Consider the following 18839-nt stretch of genomic DNA (forward strand, 5'->3'; position numbering starts at 1 on the left):
CAAGGGTATCACAGATCTGCTTCAAAGATTAACAGACTGAAGAGGAGGAAAGCATCTGCACCGATGCCCAAAATCTTTGTCAGTTGGATCTGGGCCCAGTCGAAGTAGGGTCCAAGCAGGATCCAGACCTTCGTCAACAGACGTTAACCCCCGGGGGTGGAAGTGATGATGATGAGATTCAGATACATGAGGCGCACGTGTACTGTAATGTCAGGTCAGGAAGAGGATGACTGTCAGGGATAAAAGGGGGAAAACAGAGAGGATGACAATGAAGTTGTAGATCCCACTTGGTGTGTACCCAGAGGCACGCAGCTGAGTACCTGAACAGAACAGATGGAGAAGGAAGACAAGGTGCTTCCCGCACAGACATGGAGTGATGAAACCAGAACAACCAATGCATCCTCAGCCACAATTCTGGCTTTTTGCAGCAGTAGTGGCAGGTCTACATTTCACATGAGCAGTGAGGGTTGCCTAGCCTGGGCCTTTTTTTGCGACCGGAATGGATGACCCAACTCACTTGCTCTGCAAACTTTGTAAAAAATGACTCAGTAGAGGCAGAAATTTAAACGATTTGTCTACTACATGCATAAACTTTCACATGATCAAACAGCATGCATTATTCTGGGAATCTTACTGCGCGGAAATGCTTATATAGCCCCTATGACGCTGTGCGGCCATGCCAATCACAGTAACACCACAACAAAGATGGCTGCGGTGTTACTGTGAGGGCAAGCAACATCAGATGTGTTCATTGGCTGGAAAAAGGCGCCAGGAAGTCAGAAATGAAAATGAAAGTATCGAAGCGAATACCATATTAGCCGTCAGCTAGGGAATACCTCGAATTCCCCATTATCCGTCGGATACCGAATAGTGGCGAATACATTCGCTCATGCTTATACACGAAAAATCTGTTACCTTTCTAAAACAATGCAGTGCTCAACTCAATTTCTGTAACAAGGTCACTTGTAAAGAAAATAAACCAGGGGTGTCTACACTAATTGTTAAGGTGAGCTATGATAACAGTGCTGTGTTAAATTGCAGGTATATCAGAATTACTACATTTGTAACTTTTGGATATGAAAAAGATTGTTTCCATTTACTGATAACAGAGAGTGATAGAAGAAGGGTCTTAATTCCGTGCCAAGGACTCAAAGGATCCAGGAAGAGATTAATGCTTCTTTAATAACATGCACAAGTCTACGCGTTTCTGGAGACACAGCTTCCTTCATCAGGACATTGGCAAGAGGACATCAAATCAAGGGATTTGATGTTCTCTTGCCAATGTCCTGATGAAGGGAGCTGTGTCTCCAGAAACGCGTAGACTTGTGCATGTTATTAAAGAAGCATTAATCTCTTCCTGGATCCATTGAGTCCTTGGTGCGGAATTAAGACCCTTCTTCAATTACTCTCTGTTATCAGCCAACTTTGGGACTGCTGCCTGGACCTGGATCTTATATATGCCTGTATAGTGGTTGTGACTGGCACAACCATTATAGGTGAGTGTGTTTTTATTACATATCTTCCTCCCCTTTTGGGGTAAGACCCTATTGCGCTTTTCTTTCCACAGTTTCTCATCTGTTTCCATTTACTGACAGCAAGTATATTTCATATATGTATATACATTTCAATCACTGGAGTTAAAGTTCCCCCTCATCATGATTAATTACAGTTTAGCCTTACAATTGAAATCTAGAACAAACCAATCTGTTTTTTTTAGAGATAGATTTTAGGGAATATATGGAACGAGTTTGGATCTGGATAAATTCTGTAAGAATGGTTAAGAAAATCCGAGGCTGTAAATAAATGATGGCAATAAAAACTTTATTAAGATACAAGGTACCTATAAGTCTGTACTGTGAAATTGCACTGCTTTGCAAAACTGAAAAATTGGGGACGTAATTCTCATTTAAAGAACTGATGACAGAAATATGCAAATTGTTTCTTCTGTGGTCCCAGTAGGCCAACTATGCATCCAGAACTGCTGGTTAAGCACCGATATGGTCATATATATTGTGAAAGTACAGAGCTATTTTCAGTAAATGAAACAATATATGCACACACAGATATGCACATATAATAGGTGCACATGCAAAATGAAAGGATTGGTAATGATGCAACATAGTAAAGAGGCTTTTCTTGTTTCCTTCAGTGTCAGCATGATTACATCCCAGTGTGCGGGTCAAATGGAGTCACTTACCGAAATGAATGCTACTTACGAGGAGCGGCCTGCAAGCAGCAAAGTGAAATACTGGTGGTGTCTGAAGGGTCATGTGTCACAGGTACGGTACACGCAATGTTCTGTGTGCAGCACGTGGTACGCCCAACGCTGCGGCTGCTGAGTTTCCTTTATTACACTTTATTTTACAATTAACTTTAGATGGTGTATTATACATTTCTATTGTGGTTTTATTGAGTGTTGTATTTGCAAAGAAAAAACAATGTTGGGTAGACAGTATAAAGAGGACGTTTTTTACTGCTGTTGTCCATTGAAGGTGAACAGTCTGATTTGGAAAAGCTAATTAAATAAGGCATTCAATATGTCATACAAATCCATTTCATTCATTAAATGTGAGCAATACTTTTTGGGCAAAATACTTATGTACTGTATGTTCAAAGAGGACCTGACACTACTCATGTCTAGTTTAGAAAGTAATTATATTCATCAGGAACTGATATTTGTGCACCATCTTTCTTAGCACTTTCCATTGTAGCAGTCATATTATTTTTACTCTAATTTGTGAATACGTTGACAATTGGATATATTCAGTGTTGTCCCTATAGTCTGACAGGGTTGGAATGTGTGGGGACACACACATATTTAAAAAGGTGAAAAATGTATTCAAATTTTTTGAAGAGAAATGACAAAGGTGCTGTATAACAGAAAGCAAAGTTATGGAAAAAATAAATTGTCATTCTAGGGGAAATACAAATGTCGCGGGCGGGGAGGGCGCTGCGCTCACCACGCTCGGGTCCGGCGCTGCTGCTGCTCGGTGGCTCGAGCGGTGGGCCGGATCCGGGGACTCGAGCGGCGCTCCTCGTCCGTGAGTGAAAGGGGATAATTTTTGGGTTTGGTAAGTCAGTCCGTGACGCCACCCACAGTTTGTGGTGAGGTTGGGACACCACCGCTGCTCTGAACAGGGATCCCGGGAGCGATGACAGGGAGCAGCCGAGATGTTTCTCTACCCTCCATGGGTAGGGGGTTTTGGTGGTCCCGGGGCCCGGTGATGGGGACTGTAAGGTGGATGGCGGGGTTTGGTGAGGTGCAGGGTCGCGGGGCAGCGCGGTGCCAGACGACACGGTGGTACTCACTCAGCCAATAACGTATACGGAGTCTCTGGTAAAACAAACGGCTGGATGGACGGGTCCCGCAGCCGGCTGCGATGGTTACTCCCGGTAGGTTGGCAGTGACTGTCTCTCCCTGCACCAGTAATATGTCTTCGGCTCCGATGGCTTCCCACCGGTAACCCGCTCCCCAGCGGTGTATTTGCCAGAGGAGCCCCTTTTTGCCTGCAGGCTCTGGCCCTGGGAACTCTAGCTGTGGCGGTAGCTGTATTTCCCTTCATGGTTGAGCGCTTGCCTTCAGTCGGGTCTTTGCTGCTGGGAAACCCTGGAGGTTCCCGTCGCTGATGGATTTGACCAGTTTAACGGCGACTCCAAGCCTGGTCGGGGTCCGTAGGCCCTGCCGAGTGGTGCTGGCTACTCTTCGCTCCCCGGTCCGGTACCGGCGGGCCACCGCCCGTCCCCAGTACTTACGGTTGTGCGTCAATCGTCCTCGCCTGCAGACGGTCGCCACCGTCTGCCAACCTTGCTCTTAGGTGCCCGGGCCACGTACCCGGACACACGGTCAGCCTGCTCCACTACCACTTCACTCCTCTCCTTTCACTTTCCTTCACTGCACTACTCTGACTTCCTTTCCCGCCTCCAGGACTGTGAACTCCTCAGTGGGTGGCGCCAACCGCCTGGCTCCACCCCACCTGGTGTGGACATCAGCCCCTGGAGGGAGGCAACAAGGATTTGTGTGTGACTGATGTGCCTAACCGGGGTGTGGGGTGTGTTGTTGCAGTACCTATGACGACCTGGCTTGTCCAGGGTGCCACACAAACAGTATCTATAACAGACAATTCAGAAGAAATGTTAGATCTGCCCCAAAGACATGATATTGCTATTAAGAGATAAGTATGTTTTTCCCAAATATATAGATATACTTACAGAGTGGTCCAAAAGTAGGTGACAGTATGTGTAATAGGGCTATTACACATACTGTCCACCTACGTTTGGACCACCCTGTATATATATGTATATATATATATATATATATATATATACGGTGCCTGCAAGTAGTATTCAACCCCCTGCAGATTTAGCAGGTTTATTAATTATCTCTTTTTCCAGCCTTTTCTGACTAATTAAGACCCTCCCCAAACTTGTGAACAGCACTCATACTTGGTCAACATGGGAAAGACAAAGAAGCATTCCAAGGCCATCAGAGACAAGATCGTGGAGGGTCACAAGGCTGGCAAGGGGTACAAAACCCTTTCCAAGGAGTTGGGCCTACCTGTCTCAACTGTTGGGAGCATCATCCGGAAGTGGAAGGCTTATGGAACTACTGTTAGCCTTCCACAGCCTGGACAGCCTTTGAAAGTTTCCACCCGTGCCGAGGCCAGGCTTGTCCGAAGAGTCAAGGCTAACCCAAGGACAACAAGGAAGGAGCTCCGGGAAAATCTCATGGCAGTGGGGACATTGGTTTCAGTCAATACCATAAGTAACGTACTCCACCGCAATGGTCTCCGTTCCAGACGAGCCCGTAAGGTACCTTTACTTTCAAAGCGTCATGTCAAGGCTCGTCTATAGTTTGCTCATGATCACTTGGAGGACTCTGAGACAGACTGGTTCAAGGTTCTCTGGTCTGATGAGACCAAGATCGAGATCTTTGGTGCCAACCACACACGTGACGTTTGGAGACTGGATGGCACTGCATACGACCCCAAGAATACCATCCCTACAGTCAAGCATGGTTGTGGCAGCATCATGCTGTGGGGCTGTTTCTCAGCCAAGCGGCCTGGCCATCTGGTCCGCATCCATGGGAAGATGGATAGCACGGCCTACCTGGAGATTTTGGCCAAGAACCTCCGCTCCTCCATCAATGATCTTAAGATGGGTCGTCATTTCATCTTCCAAAAAGACAGCGACCCAAAGCACACAGCCAAGAAAACCAAGGCCTGGTTCAAGAGGGAAAAAATCAAGGTGTTGCAGTGGCCTAGTCAGTCTCCTGACCTTAACCCAATTGAAAACTTGTGGAAGGAGCTCAAGATTAAAGTCCACATGAGACACCCAAAGAACCTAGATAACTTGGAGAAGATCTGCATGGAGGAGTGGGCCAAGATAACTCCAGAGACCTGTGCCGGCCTGATCAGGTCTTATAAAAGACGATTATTAGCTGTAATTGCAAACAAGGGTTATTCCACAAAATATTAAACCTAGGGGTTGAATAATAATTGTCCCACACTTTTATGTTGAAAATTTATTAAAATTTAACTGAGCAACATAACTTGTTGGTTTGTAAGATTTATGCATCTGTTAATAAATCCTGCTTTTGTTTGAAGTTTGCAGGCTCTAACTTATTTGCATCTTATCAAACCTGCTAAATCTGCAGGGAGTTGAAGACTACTTGTAGGCACTGTATATATATATATATATATATATATATATATATATATATATATATATATATACAGACCAAAGGTTAGGACACACCTTCTCATCTCTAGAACAACTATTAAAAGGAGACTTTGTGCAGCAGGCCTTCATGGTAAAATAGCTGCTAGGAAACCATTGCTAAGGACAGGTAACAAGCAGAAGAGACTTGTTTGGGCTAAAGGACACAAGGAATGGACATTAGACCAGTGGAAATCTGTGGTTTGGTCTGATGAGTCCAAATTTGAGATCTTTGGATCCAACCTCTTTGTAGAAAAGGTGAACGGATTCTACATGGCTGGTTTCCACCGTGAAGCATAGAGGAGGAGGTGTGATGATGTGTGTGATGGTGTGATGGTGCTTTGCTGGTGATACTGTTGGGGATTTATTCAAAATTGAAGGCATAATAAACCAGCATGGCTACCACAGCATCTTGCAGCGTGCTTGGCATGCTATTCCATCTGGTTTGCGTTTAGTTGGACCATCATTTATATCTCCACAGGACAATGACCCCAAACACACCTCCAGGCTGTGTAAGGGCTATTTGACTAAGAAGGAGAGTGATGGGATGCTACGCCAGATGACCTGGCCTCCACAGTCACCAGACCTGAACCCAATCGAGATGGTTTGGGGGTGAGCTGACCGCAGAGTGAAGGCAAAAGGGTCAACAAGTGCTAAGCATCTCTGGGAACTCCTTCAAGACTGTTGTAAAACCATTTCCGGTGACTACCTCTTGAAGCTCATCAAGAGAATGCCAAGAGTGTGCAAAGCAGTAATGAAAGCAAAAGGTGGTTACTTTGAAGAACCTAGAATATAAGACATATTTTCAGTTGTTTCACACTTTCTTAAGTATTTCATTCCACATGTTTTCATTCATAGTGTTGATGCCTTCAATGGGAATCTACAAATTTTAGAGTCATGAAAATAAAGAAAACTCTTTGAATGAGAAGGTGTGTCCAAACTTTTGGCCTGTACTATATATAAATATATATATATATATATATATATATATATATATATATATATAAATTTTTATACATATATATATACAGTATATATACTGCTCAAAAAAATAAAGAGAACAATTAAACAACAAAATGGTATTTTAGTGTTCCCATTATTTTTTGAGCAGTATATATATATATATATATATATATATATACTGACAGACACAGACAGAAAAGGGTCCCTGAACAAGAACAATACATGGGCTCTTTGTGGTGCAATAGCTCATCATAATGTACAATTCCACCTGTAGATATGGGAATGGGCCCCCTAACCTCTTCCTATAAAGGTTGGTGGTGGTAGCTAGATTATTTTTGCGTGCTACCAACGAGGGTACTGAGGTATATATTCCATTAGTGGTAATCAGTGATATATATATATACATTACCCTGCTGTGAGACCTTTAATATCTGACATAATAACAGTGCAGCAGCCTCATTTTCTTATTATCCCACAATTTCTAAATTGACTTGACAATAAGGGGGCGCTAGAAAGAAGTTGTTCCTGACAAATTGGTGGCAGCGGTGGGATTTTGCGTGACCTCGCCGGCTGTTCCTGACACCTTTATTAAAGAAATTTTCTAGCAGAAATTCAGCTTGTAGCAGATACATGTTGAAACTCCTCTGGGAGTCTGGGTAATATTGCATTTCTATGTAAGTTTCCGAAACATTCTGAGCAAGTTATCAAAAATAGTATAAAATTTGAGGTCTTCTGTATAAGGTACTGTATGAGTTTTTCCATAGTACAGCACACTTTAGAACAGCGATCTGAAAATAAAAGCACAATGTAGACAGAAGTAATGTTGACTGGGTGAGTATCCTTATCTTGATGTATATTTTATCCATAAGTAACAATTCTTATTGGGCAAGATAAAATAGAGACTTTTAAAATTGAAAGTTGTTTGTTTTTTTTGTCCCTGAAAGTGGCTACATATACACACGTGGTCAAAATTGTTGGTATCCCTTGTTTAATGAAAGAAAAACCCACAATGGTCACATAAATAACTTGAATCTGACAAAAGTAATAATAAATAAAACAATCTTTGAAAATGAATAAATGAAAGTCAGACATTGCTTTTCTGCTTCCACGGAATTTTTTTTAAAAATAAAACTCATGAATTAGGCCTGGACAGAAATGATGGTAACCCTTAACTTAATATTTGGTTGCACAACCTTTTGAGGCAATCACTGCAATCAAACAATTCCTGTAACTGTCAATGAGACTTCTGCACCTCTCGACAGGTATTTTGGCCACTCCTCAAGAGCAAACTGCTCCAGTTGTCTCGTGTTTGAAGGTTGCCTTTTCCAGATGGCATGTTTCAGCTCTTTTTAAAGATGCTCAATAGGATTTAGGTCAGGGCTCAAAGAAATTCCCTTCAGAATAGTCCAATGTTTTCCTCTTAGCCATTCTTGGGGTTTTTTTTATGTGTGTTTGGGTCATTATTCTGTTGCAAGACCCATGGCCTGTGACGGAGACTAAGCTTTCTGACACCGGGGAGCACATTTGTATCAGAAAGGAGGTCATTTCTTTGTTACTCTTCCCTGTTGCTTACACATGTACTTGTCATTGCTGGGAAATTTTTTTAAAAGACTCATATTTCTTGTGACCTAACAATCATATTTTTTTTTCACAGTAATCATGGTACCTTTCTCTTCTGTGCCTTGAATTGGCTCAAAATAGTTTGGTGATGATAATTTGCCATTAGGTCTTGGTACCATTATTATTTCTTCATCCTTTCTGTTGAGATTAAATTACTAAGAATAAATGGGGTATTGACAGAACATCTGTAATAGTTGTGCTTGTCGAAATATGCAGTTGACTTTGCACTGTACAAGGGGTTTGTTTAATTTTTCTTACAAATCATCGTTTTTCATGCTGCCAAAAAATGTAATCCAATCTTGGTATAACACCTCTTGCAGAGATGGTTGAGGTAAAATACTAAATATCAACATCTAAAATCTGTGCAAACTCCAATGTATGCTAAAAGGTGTAATAGATTTGGAGTCTGGATCTAATTTAATCCAATGATACCTGATTCCAAATGTTACTATTGTTTCACCTGAACTGGCAGAAAAGTGTCTCTGTCAGCCTCTAGCTGCTCAAACTTTTACCCTACATACACTGATGAACAAAAGGGTAACAATATTTTGAACTCTTGACTTCCAGGCTTCATATCTCACCATTCAGTATAGCTTCAAACATTAGACTACCATCATTTTGTAGACAATCATCTAGGCTATCTCATAGTGTAGAATCTTAAGAGCAGCAACTGCCATCTTAAATTTCAGTAATGGGAAAACCTGCATTACCAAAACACAGATTTTACTAATTAATTGAGAATACTGAGAATGGAAGAATAGTCCAGGAGGTGAAAGAAGCTAATTTCTCTAATAACATATATTACAATTCTTATTTTCATTTGTACTATTTTTTTTATTAAAACAATTCCAATTATGGTTGCTCTTTAATATTAAAAAGTTAATTTTGACATTTAATTCTTTTTAGAATTTTGTAGAATGAAATGCTTTTGTGAGATTTTACAAAGTGTTGCATTGACTGGTCAATTTGCAATTTTAATTGAAAGAGTTAAGGAAATTACTGCAGAATGTTTTATAAAGAACAAATGTTTATCCATTTTAACAGATTCACATGACTCAGAAGATACTGGAGGAAAGACCAGCCCTACCGCGCGTAAAGTGTAGGTGCTTCAAGGGAAGGACCAAAGTCCTGATTTAATGTAGGTAAAAATCTAAGCACTGAAATGGTGGTGGTGGACAAAGCTCTTGATGCAATAAGAGAATATTCTATTTTGACCGGGCAAGAAAATATCAACCAAAAACCCACCCCATAACTGTTTCCTCTACAATACAAATGTAACGCCCTTGATAAAGACTGTTGTTGGTTGGAACGTTGGACCTTTTCTTGCCAGATCAAAATAAACATTCACTTATTGCATCAAGATCTTTATTATCCATTGTCATGCCGGTGCTGAGATTTTTTGCTTTTAGAAGAGACACTGTATTGCTTTTAAGAAGTTTACAGTGTAGAACACTACATAGAATCGAGCACATCATATTCCAGCAATGCTATCATTTAGACTGGCATGTGCATTTGTGTTTTTTATAGACTTTTGTTCCTTTAGTTCTAACTGAAACTTGCCATGTAAAGAAAGGTCGGACAGTAACTGAATCATAAGAGAAGATTTTTACTTTGGTACTCCACATAGCAGATTTTTGGAAAGATTGATAGTTTGCTTGTCTACAAATATTGAACTTTAACAGGGTTGCCATAGAGAAATGATAAAATATCCTATCCTTGATAAAAGAAAAATTTCATATCCCTCTTCAGGAACTAGAAATAAGTATGTGCTGTTTTACTCTTTGTTAGGTAGCATGGACTGTTAAACAGGTTGAGGTTTACATGATGTTGATCTGAAAACTCTTGCACAATAATTGTGTTTAAAGATAAGGCAGAATCCTTTATTTGCAGGGCAGTTCTGCTGATGAAGATAACGACCTCCAAAATTTTAGCAGGATATTATTATTATTATTATTATTATTGTTATTATTATTATTATTTATTATTATAGCACCATCAATTCCATAGCGCTTTACATGGGAAAGGGGTATACATAATAGGGACAAGTACAATAATCATAAACAATACAAAGCACAGTCTGGTACAGGAGGATAGAGGTCCCTGCCCGCGAGGGCTCACAGTCTACAAGGGATAGGTGAGGATACAGTAGGTTTGGGTAGAGCTGGTTGTGTGGAGCTATATCAGACTGAGGGTTACGGCAGGTCGTAGGCTTGTCGGAAAAGGGTGGGTCTTCAGGTTCCTTTTGAAGCTTGTCAAGGTAGGCGAGAGTTTGATATGTTGTGGCAGAGCATTCCAGTGTTGCATCCTGTGTTCTGGGCAAATATGTTTTTTAAAGGGAATCTGTCAGCAAGTTTGTTATATGTAATCTGAAGACATCATGCTGTAAAAGTTAACATACAGATTACAGCCAGACATTTTTGATGTGTTTTTGTTAACCTGTAATGACAGTTTAAGCTTCAGTAGCCTTATCATTAGTCAGACTGAGAAGCGCCTGAGCTCAAGTCTGACTCTGATTCCTTCTGTGATTAGCAGCTTCAGTCTGTAAAACTGTACACTGGGAGCCTGTTGTGGGTGGGTGCAGCTTTTAAACGCTGAAACATGCTAAAACTAAAATCTTTGATTGTGTCAGAAAAACTTTAGCAAGTAATATAAGTGATAAATCATTGGATTCAGGGTATCTTTGCCTACATCATGATGTGCTCAACTGAAGTAGCAAAAACCTGCTGACAGATTTCCTTTAACTAACTTTTTCTTCAGAAGGTGGTTCTTCTGTCAACAGTATGTTTTCCATAATCTTAGCCTTTTACTTCACTACGTCCTTAAAGGAAATCTATCACCAGGTTTTTACTATCTCATCTGAGAGCTGCATAATGTAGAAAAAGACACCCTGAATAGAGTTGAGCGCGGTTCGTGGTTCTCCAGTTCGCGGTCCGAGTGATTTTGGGGGCTGTTCTAGATCGAACTAGAACTTGAGCTTTTGCTAAAGCTCGATAGTTCTAGTTACATTTGAGAACAGTTCTAGCAGCAAAAGTCACTCTGTGACTCACACTATTATGAAATTTCAGCGTATAGTGTGCGGGAACAGCGCATTCAGATCACTGCTGCTGGGATAATGGCGATCGACATTTTTTTTTTTCCTTGTCTTCCTTCCCTAAGTGCGCGCGTGTAGTGGGGCGGGCCAGCATGTCAGCCAATCCCAGACACACACAGCTAAGTGGACTTTTAGCCAGAGAAGCAACGGCATGTGTGATAGGATGTCCATGTCACATGTCCCTGCATTATAAAAACGGGTATCTGCCCATCCGAACGCCATTATCTCTTCTGTGTCTGGGTGTCAGTCACCGCTGGTGTAGCTCCTGTCTCCGATACTGCTGTGTACGCTCTACATACAGCGCTATACAGAATAGGGATAGAAGTTTCTATTAGCCCTTGTAAGGGCTAATAACAGCAGGCTCAGAGCCATAGGTGACAGTCAGGTCCGTGGAAACAGATTTTAACAGCTACAGAAGATAACAGCGTCTGTGTAGCTAAGCTCAGGGACTTCATCGCTGCATTTCCCCATTAGGAGGGATAGAAAGTGAGGCTTCCTTTCCTGTACACTGACCCACAACCCTGCCACTGTACCCTCCTGCCCTTTGCACACTCAAGCTCATTTTTAGTAAGCCATTATACTAGCAAACACTGAGGAAACTTAGTGGCATCCTAAAAGTGGCTGTTGGACTTCCATTAGTGTCCCACTAGTGCAAATCTATTTGCAGCACCTCTGCATTGCACACTCAAGCTCATTGTTACTAAGCCATTATACTAGCAAACACTGAGTAAACTTAGTGGGATCCTAAAAGTTGCTGTTGGACTTCCATTAGTGTCCCACTAGTGCAAATCTATTTGCAGCACCTCTGCATTGCACACTCAAGCTCATTTTTACTAAGCCATTATACTAGCAAACACTGAGTAAACTTAGTGGCATCCAAAAAGTGGCTGTTGTACTCCATTTCTGCCCCACTGGTGCCAAGCTATTTCTAGCACCTCTGCATGACACCCTCCTGCTCTGTTTTTAATAGCTATAATAGCAAAAAATGCTGCCAGTTAGTGGCATCCAAAAAGTGGCTGTTGTACTCCATTTGTGCCCCACTGGTGCCAAGCTATTTCTAGCACCTCTGCATGACACCCTCCTGCTCTGTTTTTAATAAGCTATAATAATAGCAAAAAATACTACCAGTTTGTGGCATACAAATAGTGGCTGTTGTACTCCATTTGTGCCCCACTGGTGCCAAGCTATTTCCAGCACCTCTGCATTACACCCTCCTGCTCTGTTTTTAATAAGCTATAATAATAGCAAAAAATGCTGCCAGTTAGTGGCATACAAAAAGTGGCTGTTGTACTGCATTTGTGCCCCAATGGTGCCAAGCTATTTCTAGCACCTCTGCATTACACCCTCCTGCTCTATTTTTAATAAGCTATAATAATAGCAAAAAATGCTGCCAGTTAGTGGCATACAAGAAGTGGCTGTTGTACTCCATTTGTGCCCCACTGGTGCCAAGCTATTTCCAGCACCTCTGCATTACACCCTCCTGCTCTGTTTTTAATAAGCTATAATAATAGCAAAAAATGCTGCCAGTTAGTGGCATACAAATAGTGGCTGTTGTACTCCATTTGTGCCCCACTGGTGCCAAGCTATTTCTAGCACCTCTGCATGACACCCTCCTGCTCTGTTTTTAATAAGCTATAATAATAGCAAAAAATGCTGCCAGTTAGTGGCATAAAAAAAGTGACTGTTCTACTGCATTTCTGCCCCACTGGTGCCAAGCTATTTTTAGCACCTCTGCATGACAACCTCATGCACATTTTGCAACACTATTTTTTTAGCAAACTCAGGGAATTCCTTGCTGCATTTCATCATTAGGAGGGATAGAAAGTGAGGCTTTCTTTACTGTCCTGGTACACACAGAACACGGCCACTGTACCCACCTGCCCACTTTTGCCACGCTATTTAATTTGCCCAAAAAGCTGACACTTTTTCTGCCATCCTAAAATTGTCTGGAATACTAAGATATTGTTCCTTTGCTGCCAAGCAAGGTGCAACACATGTGCATTCTACGCTCCTTTCCATTTGTGGAACGCAATAATTAACTGCAGGTAGTCCAGCCAATCTTTCACGAAGGTGCAGGCGTTGATATAATGTTTCCTTCATCCAATGGTGGTTCTATCGATGTCTGACAGCTCAACAATACCATCTGTTTGCACTTAAAAAACAAGTGACAACCTGCCAATCACACTCCCGCTTACAGGTAACGGGGTGGAAGTTCAGTGTGAAAAAGCATGTGTGTCTGCTGTCCCCACAGTCACAGAGGATGAAGAGCATGCAGATGCACGTGATGGGGCAGGCGGTGGTTGCACAGCCCTGCTAGGCCGCATTGTAGCACAGTGAAATTCCCTTTGCAACTTATGCTTCATTTTAAGTCTTGTATTTGGTGAGATCCACAGTATGCAGCAAAACCACGCAACATGAAAAGCACTTTTTGCAGTTGGGTTCATAAATGATTCTTTCACTTTCCCAAAACAAACAATAAGAACCATGCATTAAATTGAAATAATAGAACAATCTATTCAGTTGCCTACTGCTTGCTAAGCCCTCTGCGTAGCAGCAGTAATTGTGTGTTTGTGTGTTTGTGTTTGTGTGTGTTTGTGTGTGTGTGTCTATGTGTGTGCGAAGACAACTTACTAGTGGCACATCACAATAGCTTCCCAGTTATCTACCTAAACATAGACAAAACAAATCACCCACCCTGAATACCCTTGTTAGCTGAAGCCTCACAGATAGGGCAGATGATAACAGTGTGAATGCAAACCACACAGCTCTGCAACACAGTCATGTAAATATTGAAAAGCAACATTCAATGCAAACATGTGTTGCTGTCCCTCTATGATTTAAACTGTACGTGACAATTTGACAGTGCAGAGGCAGCAAGTGTGATTGTCTATATAGTCGTCCTACCCAGAACAGATATGTGTTTTCATAATAAAACAAAGTGTTGCGTGCACGCATTACTGTCTGGGAACAGCCTACCGTACCCGGGTAATGTGATGTCCAGTTGCCATAAATACAGACTTTACACTCCTATCATGGTTAACGGTATAGACAGCACCGAAAGAATGTTGGTCTGTGGCACAGGATGCTGCTCACTGGCGTTACGGTACTCCTCACCAAACTCCAAAATGACTCCCCTCACAATTGAGCGAAGTGTTTCCGCAGTTGCTCCTTCCTGTGTGCCGATTTACCCCAGCCGCAGCCTAACTCCAGTGTTTCGCCAACTGAGCATTCTCTGCCTGACTGTGTCATTCCTGAGGCAAAGTCTTATTTTTGGGCTACAGCGCATGCTCGTTTGGACTGTGCCTGAGTCATTCTGCGACCTGCGGCTCAACACACTTACACAGGGCCCTGGTGCTTGACTCACTCTCGAGAGGCCACTAAAACTAACTGCACCCAACATCAGCCCCAGGTGTCCCCTTACACTGCAGTGGCGGTCCCCACTGACCGCAATACCGAGAGTGGCATCACAAAAATACATATAAAGAAGCAACCTAAGTGTGACCAGACTCTTCCTCCACGTGGAGTCCCTGAAGGTAATGCACCAACACAACACCTGTGGGGCTTTACACTAACTGAGAAAAGCCTCTTTGCACAGGTACTTGCACTCTGTGCCAGGTCTAAGTCCTGTGTTGTGCCTAGACAGCATGCTGAAGCGGATAGTCTTTTTTTCAGAAACTGTATTTCATGCTAATGAGCATGCTCAGGCACTTACTGCATCAGAGGCTAGGTCGGGTAATGAACTCTTTGGCCCTGCCCCTGATGTGGGGGCCCATATAGACCACAGGGCATCAGGTGTCCTGACAATTTGGCCAGGACACTCCCAACAGGCTTGCAGAGGGCCGCCCCTATGACTTGTCACATCATTATTGTTGGTCAGACGATGACTGTTGAGGTGTTTTGGTTGTGGCAGCCATGAGGTCATCATTCAAGTGGCGGTTCAAAATAGGACGCTAGTTATGCCACTCATGACGTGTCACTCTGCTTTTGTCTCCAGGAGGTGCATTGTGGTCCACCCTGGTTTAGGGCGGACCCAGGTTATAAAAGGGGCTGGAGCCAACAAGAAGGTGCCCAGTCTTCTATTATGCTCCGAAAGAGCACACCTCCATGTGTTGAACCCATTGCGGCTTTAGGCCAGAGGTAGGCAGGGATAGGTCATCGATGCAGGCCGCCACCACAGTTGGTAACGCAGAACGTTTAAGAACAGCTCCTGTCCTACCAGTCCTGCTAGTGCAGCCCAGTGGCATAAACAGGCCTGCTGCTGCTGATGCGCCTGCTGTCCACAGGTGTGTCCCCTACGCACACGGACAGCGTAACCAATGGCCCCTGTGTTGTTAACAGGGAGTTCCGGGGCTGGGTGGTCGTGTGGACCCTGTCACGCTAACAGGGCTCCAAGTCTCCAGATCCGAGTGGCGTCTAACTCGGTTCAGGCCACTATTTGTTTCAGAGTCAACCTGCTCTGTATCCTCCACCTAACCTTCCAGTTGCCAACCTCTCCTTTTCCATCTGTGAGCACAGTGGACACCGAATGGCGATTGGGATAACTACCTTTCTCTTTCTTTTCTTCTTATTTTTTTTTATATAGCGGTAACATAGTATATACCAACTTATCCAAATCTGCCAGTCCCACCATAACAGATGTTGTTTCTTCAGCAAATGTTACTGTTGCTTAACCACCAAGCCATCGGACACAAACTTTTTTACCCTTTCCAACACACCTGTTCCCCTTTCCACCAGCATCTGTCCTTTTTCAACTCAGTTTGTATATGACCAAAAATGCAACTCTGCAGAGACACCGTACTCAACGCCGTCTCAGCACAGCAGCCAGCCCTCGGTCCCTCAGATGTGGACAAGTAAGACCATTTCCTCCTATCGATGAAAAAGCGTTGAGATTTACTCTGTGCACCACTGGTGTTTAGTGGAAAAGCAGATGTAAGATTGCGTAACACCTTCTGCTGATACTCCTGCATACGTGCGTCCCTTTCTATGGCAGGAGTTATTTCGCAAATTTTTGTGTTGTACCGGGGATATAACAGTGTGGCAACCCAGTAGTCAGCATGACTTGGAATTCGTACAATCCGAGGGTCATGTTGTAGGTAGTGCAGCAAGAAGGCGCTCATGTGTCTTGAGCATCCAGGAGGACCAAGTCCTTGGTGTGTTGGTGGCGGAGAGGTGAGAATCGTGCCTCCTTCCTCTTCCCTCTCCCCACAACCTCGCGCAACCAAAATGTAAGCAAGCTCTCACTAATCTGCTGAGTCTTCCATGCCCATCGCCAGTTCGTCCTCCATTTCTTCCTGGGCTCCTGCACCTTCCTCAACTGTTTTGCTGATACTATGCTCCCTTCATAATCCCTCTCCCCCACCGTACCATGACTGCCGCCAAGGTGCCGCTGACCATCTGGACCTTGTAGATCTTGTTATCCCTTCCGCATATGACTCCTCCAGTACTTCCTCCCTACCTCTTGGACCAACACCTGACTCCGAATAATGCTTACAGTGTGCTCCATCATGTAGATGACCAAAATTGTCATGCTGAGAATGGCATCGCCAGTGTTAAACATCTTCGTCGACATTTGTAAACTGTGTAGAAGGGTGCATAGGTCCTTGATCTGACACCACTCCAGCAGCATGATCTGCACCACCTCTGGATCAAGTTAGCCCAGGGTATACATTATAATGTATTTCAGCAGGGCTCTGCGGTGCTGCCACAGACGCTACAACATATGCAGATTCCAATTCCTGCATGTCGGAACATTGCATTTCAGGCGTTTAACCGCCAGACCTTGAGACTTCAGGAGTGATAAAAGTTGTTGAGCTGCTGGGTGCGAATGATGGAAGTGAGCACATAGCGAGCGTGCCCGCTGTTCGAGGCCATGTAGGCCGGGATGTTGTTTTAAAAATTGCTGGAGAATCAGATTAAACACGTGAGTCATACAAGTCACGTGTGTCACATTGCCCTGACAAAGGCCCGTAGACATGTTTGCATCATTGCCGCACACGGCTGTTAAGTCACCAACGTAGTCCGCTACGTCAATTTGTACTCCTGTCGCAAGGTGACAACGTGTTCCTTTCGTGCATAGTGCTGATGATGGGAGAGGAGTCGATGCCAGCGGCGCAGGTGGACGCAGGTTATGCTCACCCACTGGGCTGCGTTACCTTGACATATGCAGAACCAATGGCTGAATGCAGGTGGTGGGTATCTCACAGATGAAGTACCATCATTCAGCTACAACCAATGGAAAGACACAACACCCTTTTTTAGGCCCCTCCTGTCTGAAGACCACTGCCAGACATAGCTATGAACCTCTGGTTACTGTTACCCCCAGTTTAGTTTTATGAGTTTGTGTGCTTGTTACCTGACTACTTTTCCTGCTTGCTGTTTAGGTACCTCATTGGCCGATTTGCATTTCACCTCTGCTTGTTTTCTGATTAAGTCCTTTCCCTCCCATTCTGTTCCTCTTCCTCAATTAATGTTTTGACCCTGCATGACTACTATTCTCTGGAACTGCAGCCTTTCACAGGTATTGATCAACTTGGGACCTGTGTCATTCAACATCACTGTATAGGGATTAAAGGGTTTCAGGGTTCTGGGGGTCCAGCTTGGTGAGTGGGTTCCCTCTAGCCTATCCTTTACAGCCCGTCTGAGTGTGTCGATCCAGGCAGGCGTTACACCGTGCCCTCGACAGAAGGACATGTAGGCCGGGATAGTGTTTTAAAAATTGCTGGAGATTCAGATTCAACACGTGAGCCATACAAGGCACGTGTGTCACATTGCCCTGAAGAAAGGCCGCAGACTGTTTAGCATCATTGTCGCACCCGGCATTCCCTGGCTGCTGGTTGAGTGAAGACAACCATTGATGAAACTCGGTCTGACTCTACAGAGCTAACCGTCCACAACTCCTCAGCGGTGTCTCACATTTACCCTACATTTCAAAGTAAACATTTGACCACCTGATGGCCTTGAGCTCTGCTGCCAGCATAGTAAGGAGGTGTGTGGGATTCCTTGGGCGCAGATACAAGGAAGGGTGGCCTGACCACACAGGGTTTGGGCTGAGGTGCAGGAACAACACGAGGTTGATGAGGCAGAAGCAGTGGAGGAACTTGTACATACAGAGGAAGAATTGAAACACACAACTCGTGGGGACGGAAAGACTTGTACAGCAGACACTTCTCCATCTATCACCATAGTTACCCAGTGCCCAGTCAGTGACATGTAACTCCCCTGTCCATGCTTACTGTTCCAAGTATCTGTGGTGAAATGCACCCTGTCACACATAGAGTTTCTCAAGGAAGCGGTGATGTTGTGTGCGACCTGCTGTGTTAGCGCGGGCACCCCTTTCTTGGAGAAGGAGTGGCAAATGGCCATCGGCTCTTGGGGCACTGCAATGGGCATAAGGTCTCGAAAATCCTCGGTGACAAAAGGGTGTAAAGTCAGCCTTTCTGTAGCCAACAAG

The 18839-nt window shown here is 43.6% G+C and overlaps 1 protein-coding gene across 2 annotated transcripts in view; it reads left to right on the forward strand.

The window, feature by feature from the left end:
- TMEFF2 (transmembrane protein with EGF like and two follistatin like domains 2) overlaps window positions 1-18839 on the forward strand; it is a 1330598-nt gene that overhangs the window by 188309 nt on the left and 1123450 nt on the right. For both annotated transcript variants that reach the window (XM_075319057.1, XM_075319058.1), the window contains exon 3: window positions 2150-2279. In XM_075319057.1, coding sequence (XP_075175172.1) covers window positions 2150-2279 — 130 coding nt within the window. The remainder of the gene's footprint in view (window positions 1-2149; window positions 2280-18839) is intronic.

The sequence above is a fragment of the Anomaloglossus baeobatrachus genome, chromosome 7, assembly GCF_048569485.1.
Source record: "Anomaloglossus baeobatrachus isolate aAnoBae1 chromosome 7, aAnoBae1.hap1, whole genome shotgun sequence".
In the NCBI taxonomy this organism is placed as follows: Eukaryota; Metazoa; Chordata; class Amphibia; order Anura; family Aromobatidae; genus Anomaloglossus; species Anomaloglossus baeobatrachus.